Source organism: Amphiura filiformis, unplaced genomic scaffold (genome assembly GCF_039555335.1).
Source record: "Amphiura filiformis unplaced genomic scaffold, Afil_fr2py scaffold_595, whole genome shotgun sequence".
In the NCBI taxonomy this organism is placed as follows: domain Eukaryota; kingdom Metazoa; phylum Echinodermata; class Ophiuroidea; order Amphilepidida; family Amphiuridae; genus Amphiura; species Amphiura filiformis.
In genome coordinates, this window is record NW_027306059.1 from 113,576 (window position 1) to 125,000 (window position 11,425).

Below are 11,425 nucleotides of genomic sequence, written 5' to 3' on the forward strand. Positions count from 1 at the left end.
CTATTCTATTCTATTGATGATCCCAAACACCAATATAATAAAAACTTGGAATAATTCATGATAAATGTACCCCGTATTATGTTGTTAATGTTCGAATTGAATATCATGGTAATTTTACTTCACAATATTGCGTCAAGAATTAGAGCAAGGGACATTATTACACCAATACACTACAACACGACACAAAGAGTAATGGAGTCTATCAATGAACTGCAAGTCCTGAAACGGACGAATTTTTTTATTCCATGTCGAATATTTGATGCAACAAGTATTCATTATTCGGTTTTTTTTCAAGTAGCCTAATTTTCATCTTCTAACATACGTTTATTGACTAAAAAGTATTCGCCATTGACTATTTGACGTCGAACAATCTTTACCGAGTACTATTCCTTTTCCCGGACCTGTTTCGTTAAAAATATACGTTAGAAGCATAATGACTCTATAAGCAAATTGAATAACGAATATACTAGTTGCATCGAATAAAAAATTAAAATGGGGAGGGGCGAGCCAGTTTTCCGGGTCATTTGCGCAATAACATAAAGCCCGTGTCACTATTCCATACATAATGGGAATCTCGGAACACGTGAAGATTTATTTAAAATCCTACGGGATCTCCCAACTTTTCAACTTTCAGACCAGTGAATACACACGTGGCAAACAAGTTCGCGTGAAAGATAAGAGTCAAAGGAAAAACGCTCGAAAAACACCGTCTATCACTCGACTAGTCCAGCGGTTCAGTTGCCTTATGAAGTCTGGTGGTTCCTGACGCACCGTAACAACAGTTGCAAAAAGTAAGTTCCAGTATCAGATTGTGTCTTTCCTGCATGGAAATCAAAAATGGTGCAACGTTTTGTGTTTTTCTGGTCATTCTGGTGTGATATCGACTGAAAAAAAACTGACAATGACAGCAGATCCTATTCACATCAGTTTTGGCAAATCTTTTGTTTTATCTCGACAAAGTTCCTTCTTGCTGAGTCCAGGTTTATGTCCTGCAATATAAAACAATATATACATTTGATATGAGCCATAAAAATAATGAAGTATTTATTTTTCATCATCTATTCCGAAGGGGCAGAACTGTTATACAATTATAGTTAAAGTGAAAATTGAAAATGAATATTAACCAACTTTTAACCGGGGGGCATAGACTTTTCATTTTGGTATTGGTGTGCAGTGGGACGAACGGAACTGAGAAAAAAGTTTTGGCTAGTGAACTGAAATTTTGAGTATTTTCATTTCCTTTGTACTAGGGATCTTAAGAATGAAACCATGCTCCAGCGGGCGGTACTGTGAATGCGAACTAGTCCTTCAAGAATGACCCACGGCTATGTGGGGGGGGGGGGGGGGCTCAGCTATGCCGAGCCGAAGGTCGAGACCCACGGCTATGTGGGGGGGGGCTCGGCGAAGGCCGAGTAGCGAGGCCGATGGGAGAGGAGCCGAGGGGTGTATTTAAGACCACCCTCTTCTCTCATTTCGCGCCTCAAAAGCCTCATTTCGCACTTAAAAGCCACACATATACCAATACCACCTTTCAGTTCTACCGGCTTTTAATCCCGTGCTTTTAATTTGAAAGTAATGCTTTGAAATAAAACACGATATTGTTTTAAAACTTATTAAGGGGGTACTACACCCATGGCCATGTGGTAAATTTGTGACTATTTTTGCATTTTTCTCAAAAAATAGTTACACACTAGTAAAACAAGTTATGTATATTATTGGGGCAAGGAATCCAATTACTACACAGAAATTTCAGTGACTCAAGACAAGCGGTTCAGTATATATGATAGGAAAGAGGTACATCATAGCGGTACCTTATTTCTCATCATAAATAACAAACAGCTTGTCTTGAGTCACTGAAATTCCAGTGTAGTAATTGGATTCCTTGCCCCTATAATATACATAACTTTTGTTACCACTGTGTTTATATTAGTTTTTGAGAAAATGTAAAAATAGACACAAATTTATCGAGGGGTGTAGTACCCCCTTAAACGATTTAGGAAAGATTTGTGTACAAAATAAAGAAAAAGTTGGCACAGCTAAGATAACATGATACATTGGGATCAAACGGAACTACTTGTCAGGTCCGTTTTCGCATCGTGATCCAAACTTAGCAACTTAGCAACAAATTGCTGGTAAACTGGATAACGACCTTACAACAGTACTAAGCTGAATTTGCTCCTGTATAATGCTGTTGTATTTTGACCAGTGTGGTAAAGTGATATGTGTATTATTTTGAAAATAGGGCATAATTGAAAGTGTACATTACTTACCATGTACTCTTTCTATGTCGTCACATATCTGTTGGTATTCATCAGAAGCTAACAGCACCCTCCATGCTGGGTTCCACCAATTTTCAAGATATGTGTCTTTCCTCATCATCATGCCAGCGCCCTCTACAGAACATGTCATGATTTCGTCAGATATGATGGCGTTACGAGCAACTAAATCAACGTCAGTACCCACAAATGCTGCATCGATCTGTACGAAAAAAGGAAATATCATGAAAAAAACCTCGTTTTTTAACTGTTCAAAATGTGATTGGACAAGATTTAGCCTATATACCACTAACTCTAATCCCATAAGTTGTCACAACTAAACCTTTCTCTGAACACTGGAGTAAAAGACAGCTTTTGTGGTAATTAACAGAATTTAACGCTCATTTTACAAACTCGGGTGCCAATCCACTGTATAAATTGAAAAAATAATAGTTGTTCAAAAAGACTGCTTTTTGTGTTTTTTAAGAGTAAATATATCACTATACTTTCAGATGTAAAAGATTGCCTACACCACTTGCATATTTTTCTTTCAGGAAGTCATGATGTTTTTAACACTAAAACTCAATGTAATGTGAGCTACGTTACCAGCTATACTGTGTACAAAATGGACTGGTTTTACTTAATCAAAGCAAACGAAAGATCACTTGAGTGAAATGTAAAACAGATTTCACCATTTCATAGATATTTTAAAGATGCATAAATGAGTGCGTAACGTAGCTCACAGTAACGTAGTTGACGGTTTTTAATGTTTTTGATGTGATTTACGAACCTTAGAACGTTATGTCGGTTAATTCTAATATAAATGGGGTTCGATCACTGGTACCTGATTTTGTAGAATGAGCGTTAAAACAATAACTTAATTCTTTCATGAAAAAATGCCAGCTTGTAAAGTATTGTGCAATTTGATAGTCTCTCAATGTCTGCTCAGGAAATATTAGTGCACTGTATCATCAAACTTGAATGAACAAAAACTGTAACTTCCCTACACTCCAATGCAAAGTTTCATTTCAGGTCCGGAAGTGAGTAAGAGTGATAGATAGAACAATATAATATGCAACAACCACAGCTACCAGAATACAACCCTAATCCACATAAAAACTTTCTTTTACTCACACAATGCCATTTTTGAAGATTGCATAACAGAATTGAACCAGATTATATAAATGGCTGGCTTTGGTTTTAATTTAAGATAGTTAAAGCCGATGTTACAAACAAATCTGTAAAAAAGGTTAAAACAGAAGAAGGAGCCTTCCTTTTACACTATTTGTCCAAAAAGTCCCTTTACCGACCGCAAACATGAAGGTATCTTTGGACAGAGAAATTATGACGGTTCAAAATGGTAAGAGACATTTGGGACACCCTGTATGATATTACAACTCTATATTGTGATTGATCTATGCAATTGTCTAATGATATCAATTTATGGTATACAAACCTCCCCAAGGCCGAGGGCCATCTCGAGTGCAGCAGAAGTTTGGTACATGACCATCTGGTTCTCATGTAATGGCAAACCCTAAAATGATAATAACATATATCAAAGATAACATACTACGTGATGAATATTAAAAAAGTAATAAGAAACAAAAACAACAACAAAACAACAAAAAACAGATTTTTGGCTATTTCTCCATTTACGATCCTGCCCAAAAGTGTCTTCTTTTGACATGATACGTCACAAATTAATTTCACCAAGGAGAAATTCAATTTCTCCTAGGAGAAATTATGGTAGTTTTGACTCGTATGGCCAACGATACCAAGTAACATATTGGCGGGAAGTTGTAAACCAAAGCAATTGGACCAATCAGGATCAATAGAAATGTCGATGAAAATGTTTACCTGTATATCCGGTCGCCGATTAAGGCAATTTGGATCTGAAAACCATCCTTCCCAAAAACCAATTTTCTTGCCAGTTAAATCCCTCCAGTTAAAATTCTTATCATCTCCTGGTTTCACGACAAAAACAGTGGCGAGTTTTTGTTGGAACGGGTCGGTGAATTTGAAGGTAAGCTGACGATCTCGGGAGATTCTCCATCCTTCGGGAAGTTTGCAAGGATGAAAAAATTGACACAAATTAAAAAATCATGTTACGTTGCAAACATAATGCTTTATCGTCATCAACATCCCCTACTGATGTACACTTACTCCTTCTTTTCATCCCATTTCTGCATCTTCATCTCCTCCTCCTCCTCCTCCTCCTACTCTTCGTCCTCCTCCAATTTCTCCTCCTCGTCGTCGTCGTCGTCGACCTCTTCCTCCTCCTCCTCCTCCTCCTCCTCCTCCTCTTCTCAGTGATGGCACCAAGATTTTTTTTTCTGGGGGGCAAGGGGGAGGATGAATATTTTGGGTGCAAAAATTGGACAACTTATCCAAAAACACGGGCGATTTTCGCAAAACATGAGGGTGATTTTTGCAAAAAATGCGACAATTCCCTTAAATATGGTCATTTTTGGTTTAAAAAAAAAGAAAAAGAAAAAAGATGGGGAAAGCCCCTTGCCCCTTTACTCCGCGCCGCCCCCGTGACGCCGCCATTGCCTCCTCCTATCCCTCCTCCTCCTCATCATCATCTAAACATCCTTCTCCTCCTCAACATCATCAATGAATTTGAAGGTACGCTGGCGATCTCTTGAAATTAACGTAGCAGAGTTACAAGTATGGAAGATGATACCATTTTTATACAATTTACGTCACGAACAGGTAATGAACTTACTTATATGTTAACACTGCGATTTCGGTATTTTAATTGTGAATAAGTTTCAAGGAGGTAGAATTATTTTAATTACCCGTGCATGCATGATACCATCGGCTCATGAGGCCTTCCCCTCCATAACCACCAGACCAGCATCTTGAGTAGGAATCCAATACGATTTGACAGTTTTTATTAGCCCGTCGGCAAACTGAATTAGAAAATAAAAGACCGTTGTCAGTCTACATTAGTAATGTAAAGAAGTCTAGGAAGTGATAAATCTACGTTAGTATTAATGTAAGGGAGTCCAGGTAGTGGTAAGTCTACGTTAGTATAAATGTAAGGGAGTCCAGTCAGTGGTAAGTCTTGGTTAGTATTAATATAAAGGGAGTCCAGGTAGTGGTAAGTCTACGTTAGTATTAATGTAAGGAAGTCCAGGTAGTGGTAAGTCTACGTTAGTATTAATGTAAGGGAGTCCAGGCAGTGGTAAGTTTACGTTAGTATTAATGTAAGGGAGTCCATGCAGTGGTAAGTCAACGTTAGAATTAATGCAAGGAAGTCCGGGCAGTGGTAAGTCTACGTTAGTATTAATCTAAGGGAGTCCAGGCAGTGGTAAGTCTACGTTAGTATTAATGTAAGAGAGTCCAGTTAGTGGTAAGTCTACGTTAGTATTAATGTAAGGGAATCCAGGCAGTGGTAAGTCTACGTTAGTATTAATGTAAGGGAGTCCAGGCAGTGGTAAGTCTACGTTAGTATTAATGTAAGGGAGTCATGGCAGTAGTACCGGTAAGTCTACGTTAGTATTAATGTAAGGGAGTCCAGTCAGTGGTAAGTCTGCGTTAGTATTATTAATGTAAGGGAGTCCGGGTAGTGGTAAGTCTACGTTAGTTTTAATGTAAGGGAATCCAGGCAGTGATAGGTTTACGTTAGTATTAATGCAAAGGAGTCCATGTAGTGGTAAGTCTATGTTAGTATTAATGTAAGGGAGTCCGGGTAGTGGTAAGTCTACGTTAGTTTTAATGTAAGGGAGTCCAGTCAGTGGTAAGTCTACGTTAGTATTAATGTAAGGGAGTCCAGGCAGTAGTAAGTCTACGTTAGTATTAATGTAAGGGAGTCCAGGCAGTGGTAAGTCTACGTTAGTATTAATGTAAGGGAGTCCGGGTAGTGGTAAGTCTACGTTAGTTTTAATGTAAGGGAGTCCAGTCAGTGGTAAGTCTACGTTAGTATTAATGTAAGGGAGTCCAGGCAGTAGTAAGTCTACGTTAGTATTAATATAAGGGAGTCCAGGCAGGAAAAAGTCTACGTTAGTATTAATGTAAGGGAGTCAAGGCAGTGGTAAGTCTACGTTAGTATTAATGTAAGGGAGTCCAGGCAGTGGTAAGTCTACGTTAGTATTAATGTAAGGGAGCCCAGGCAGTAGTAAGTCTACGTTAGTATTAATGTAAGGGAGTCCAGGCAGTAGTAAGTCTACGTTAGTATTAATATAAGGGAGTCCAGGCAGTGGTAAGTCTACGTTAGTATTAAGGTAAGGGTGTCCAGGCAGTGGTAAGTCTACGTTAGTATTAAGATAAGGGAATCCAGGCAGTGGTAAGTCTATGTTATTATTAATATAAGGGAATCCAGGCAGTGGTACTACGTTAGTATAAATGTAAGGAAGTCCAGAAGTCTACGTTAGTATTAATGTAAGGGAGCCCAAATCACTGGTAAGTAGGCCCCCTATACGATAGTTTTTTACTTATAATGCGCGGTGTAATAATAGTAGCAATATTTGACTGTAGTTGATTTACTTACCAGCGTTGACAACATCAATATTGTAGCCTTTTATCGTACCAGAAACGTTGTCACTATGGAAACAAAACAAAATTATTTGATATAATAAGAGTAATATCGATTTCAATAAGTAAAAATTTCACTTCCAGGATGAAACCGGTGTGCATCAAAGACTTATAATACGTGATACCCTAACCAATCCCCTCGGTACCTAAGAAAAGTGGAACACAGCTAGTCAGTTTGAGTAATAATTCAAGATCGTTGCGTTGGACAGAAAAAAGAAAATATAATAAGCATTTTACCTCATGTGGATGAAACCTAATATACCTGTTTGGTGATTTGTTTGTATAAATTGAATATTATATTACGCTTAAAATGGCTTTTTGTTAATAAATGCGGAAAGATAATAAATGTAATACAATATTAATATTTGGCCAATTTTGGGAAATAAGGCCAACAAATGTGCAATTTTCGCATATTTTCTTAGGATTACAGTCACAAAATTCAAAGACTTGACACAAGTTTAAGCATTCAGAATTTTGAGTATGTTAATGATTGGCTATAAAATAAAAAAGAAAATGTGTTTGTTAAAAATACGTACGCGTGAGCCGTTAGTCAAGATTGTCACAGAATACAGAAATGCCTTTAAAATGCATGATTTTGGCCCTTGTTTCCAAGAATTGACCAAAATCGAAAGTTGACTTTAATTACCAGTTAGTTCCAACATTATACGAATTAGGATTTAGCCAATTTTATTACATAAGATATTGCAAGTAAATACCACATTTAATACAATATGGATTGTAATTGATATATTGATTAGAAAAATAATTAATCAATTCAATCATCCGTTTTTTTACTATAAATATATTTACTAAACAGCTATATTTTAATTAGCGACATCTTCTAATTATTAGTAAACAATATTCCTCACAAGGTCGGTTCACATAAAGTTGAAGGACACTGCTTAAGGGGACTCGATCTTTTGTGCGTAGTTATAGAGGGCCAGGGATTCACTCTATCATTAAAAAATTATTTGAAGAAGTCAAGGAGCCCTAGGAATAAAAACTGTAGTGTATAATTCACATCAGATACAATTTCTTTATACGACAAAAATTAATTTTTGTAATCGATCAAAAAACAAACGTTTTATATCAATTTTAAATTTAACCTGAATCCGTAAATATGGCACCTCTCGCCCTTTTTCAGGTCAAGGCTGTTTTTACCATTATGCAGCGAACCATTGTTGAAGCTATTTCACATACATGTACAAAACATTCTAGAGAAAGAATGAGGACATATAGTGTTGAAATATCTTTTGTTGATTTCGAATGATTATGTCATGAAGTCGTAAATTTTAAGGTCAAATTCCTAAAACCAAAACAAAACATTGCGACGCAGATAATTCCCGACTTACGCAATTTCATCATCACATCAGTGTCTTTATTATTTGTTTGAAACCTTTCCCAAACGTTCGTGCTATTTATTCATAAAACGGCTAATCTATCTTTACAAAACGCGTTTTTTTAGTAAACAAAAGGCTAAAGATGGCATTATGAGATTTATCTTTTATCATTACATTCTCCCGCTCAACTGCCATGGTGGCCGAGCGGCAAAGCGCTAGACGCGTAATCGAAGGAAGTTCAGAATGTTTTCAATTATTCTGTTCCACAGGGCTCCATTGTAGGACCACAGTGTTTTATTATGTATGTCCATCCTGTTGGTGACATAATTAAGGAGCATAATGTCAAATTTCACTCGTATGCTGATGATACACAATTATTTTGTGAGTTTGATCCTAAGGTTCCTGGAGATTGTGACCGTGCTCTTGGTGTACTTTCTAACTGTATATCCAAGATAAACACCTGGATGTATCAAAACAAGTTGCAACTTAATCAAGCCAAAAGTGAGTTTATGGTAATTGCCACACCAAGAATATTGAGTACATTGCCTGTTATTCAAATGGAGCTCGGTAACATAACCATTCAAACTACCTCCTCTGTAAAAAATCTAGGCGTCATATTTGATTCCGGCATGAATATGTCCGACCAGATCAGTGGTCTGTGTAGGAGCGTTAATTTTCATATTCGTAATCTATGGCGAATAAGAAGGTTCATTACACAAGAAGCCTGTCACCACGCTGTACGATCTTTGGTCCTGTCCCGAATAGACTATGCCAATTCGTTACTTTTTGGCGCCAAGGAAGTCGACCTCAAGCGTATTCAGCGCCTGCAGAATAAGGCTGCGCGGTTGGTATTTGCTTGTGGACGGGACCAAAGTTCGTCACAGCTTTTGTGTACTCTTCACTGGCTTCCGGTTAAGGACAGAATTAAGTACAAGATACTGTTATATATCTATAAATGTCTTCATGATCTAGCTCCTTGCTATCTTACCAATGATCTTGTTTTGTACAATATTTCAGATGGCAATGATGACTCTAGGCGTCGACTCCGTTCTTCCTCTGATGTTACCAGGCTTGTTGTTCCACGCTCGAGGCGTACGGCTGGTGACAAAGCATTTCACGTGGTTGGCCCATATCTTTGGAATCAGCTTCCTGTTGACATCAGAGAGACGGCGTCCGTCCAAATCTTCAAACGCCATCTGAAAACCCATTTATTCCCTAAAGTTTAGGGATTTGTTTATTATGTGCTTCTTTTTGCTTTTTGCTTCTTGGTTTGTTTGTAATTTTGTATTATATTGTAAGGCGCTGTGATCTCTGTAGAGCGCCATATAAGTATTCGTTAATAATAATAATAATAATAATAATAATAATAATCGATGGTTCGAGTCCCAACGAAGCCTGTGGAAACTTTTTTTTTCTTCAAAATTCATGATCGCATTCCGAAATGAGTCACTTGTCGGTAAATCATGTATCGATCGTATCCTTAAGGGCTGGGGTATGAACGTTTGGACAGTATTTATTTTGGGACATTAGAGCACATCAGACATATCAATTGCATTCTGAATACGAAGAATGTCATTCTGATATCAAATAATTTTGATTTTCGAAATTCGCAATTTAATACACATTTTATGGCAAATCATTAAAAATTGATATTTTTGATATTTAACAGTACTTGAAGTAAACTTTATAAATCTGATGATTTATACTTAAAAGTGTATGTAGGTGGGATGAAAAGCCGACGATCAATTGAAAATTTTGACCTTTCGTATTGAAGATATGGATTTTTTTCCCAAAACACCAAAAAAATTAGGTCTTTTGGGAAAAAAATCAATATCTTCAATATGAAAGGTCAAAATTTTCAATTGACCATCGGCTTTTCCTCCTGCTACATACACTTTAAAATATATCATTAGATTTATATAATTTACTTCGAGGACTGTTATATATCAAAAATTTGAAAAATATCAAATTTTTATAATTTGTCATAAAATTTGTATTATATTGTGATTTAAAAAAATGAAAATTATTTGATATCAGAAAGACATGCTTCGTATTCAGAATGCAAGAAGAAGAAGAAGATATAGGCTAACTATCTTGGAACTGTTTTTTATTTTGTTTTTAATTTTGACCAATTGTACCATAAATGGACGAAATATGGGTGAAAAAACGCGTTTTTTTTGTGATTTTTACTTTAGTACCATATTGAGCACTGAGCAGTTTCAATATTTTCTCAAAGTTGTCAAAATCCGAAAAATAGGGATAAATTCAATTTTCATCATACTTACATGTATTCCAAATTGCCATCATCCACGGCCATATGTATAATCCAAACCTCATCAGTATTACACCCATTGGTAGAATATGCTATAATTATGTATTAATTAAAAACAAAAGAACTTATATTTAATAAATTATATTTATTGTTTTATACTTTATCACGATTTCATTGATTGTGACTGTCGCCACAAACTATTAGTCTGATGATCATGTCTGAGTGAGCTTCCATTTAGTTAAAACAATGAATGAAAAATATTGATCAAGAACACACGGTTTGTTTTAATTAGAAATTCACTGTCATCAAAAAAGCTTCACCACTGTGTATCCAATAATGTATGAAAATAACGACAACAAAAATGTTCTGGATTTTCTCTTCGATTCCTGTTTAGTATTTAATTATTTGTCTCTAGGTTCACCTTTTAGGGCCGCGTTTTGATGACATACTGTAGTATAATTACACAGGGTATATTAAGGCCCCTAAAATCCGAAGGTGACTAAAAAAAACCCTGTTCTACGGACGAACGGACCTTTCAAGTATAGTTCGGTCGGGCGTTTTTTTTCTTTCAACATGTTCAATCGCTTCCCACACCTTGTTTTCAGACAATAATCTATTTTTTGCCCCAAACAGTTAATTTTACATTTATATAGCAAAAATCCGGGTCTGTGGGGCCCGTTGAACATGAAGGGTTTTTTTCGTCGCTTGATAATTATTATAGCTTCATTTTAATGGGATAAAAACTAATCTGAGGAAAATTAATAACATAAATAAAATTGATGATGGTTTAAAACGTACCTCGTGTAACCCCATCGAGCATTGGATCACAATCATCCATAAACATGAAAATATTGAGAATTAAACTCATAACCGATGCAATGCCCACGAGTAGTAAGATGCCGAGACTGACGCATAAAACAGCTCCCGATCTACGGCTTAAAGATCCGTGCCTATTCACTTGCTTATATCCACCCTCCATTCCGCTGTTGAACTTCAGCTCTGTTTTACAATAAGTAGAA

General features: G+C 36.5%; 1 protein-coding gene across 1 annotated transcript; it reads right to left on the bottom strand.

The window, feature by feature from the left end:
* Positions 1-12: 12 nt before the first annotated feature.
* LOC140145720 (uncharacterized) lies at positions 13-11,401 on the bottom strand. Its single transcript, XM_072167402.1, has 8 exons — positions 11,205-11,401; positions 10,420-10,498; positions 6,751-6,803; positions 5,057-5,170; positions 4,113-4,309; positions 3,712-3,789; positions 2,271-2,478; positions 13-989 (listed from the first exon to the last, which is right to left on the bottom strand). The coding sequence occupies exons 1-8, from the start codon at positions 11,383-11,385 to the stop codon at positions 919-921; spliced, it is 981 nt and encodes a 326-aa protein (XP_072023503.1). The 5' UTR covers positions 11,386-11,401; the 3' UTR covers positions 13-918.
* Between the last annotated feature and the right edge of the window lie 24 nt (positions 11,402-11,425).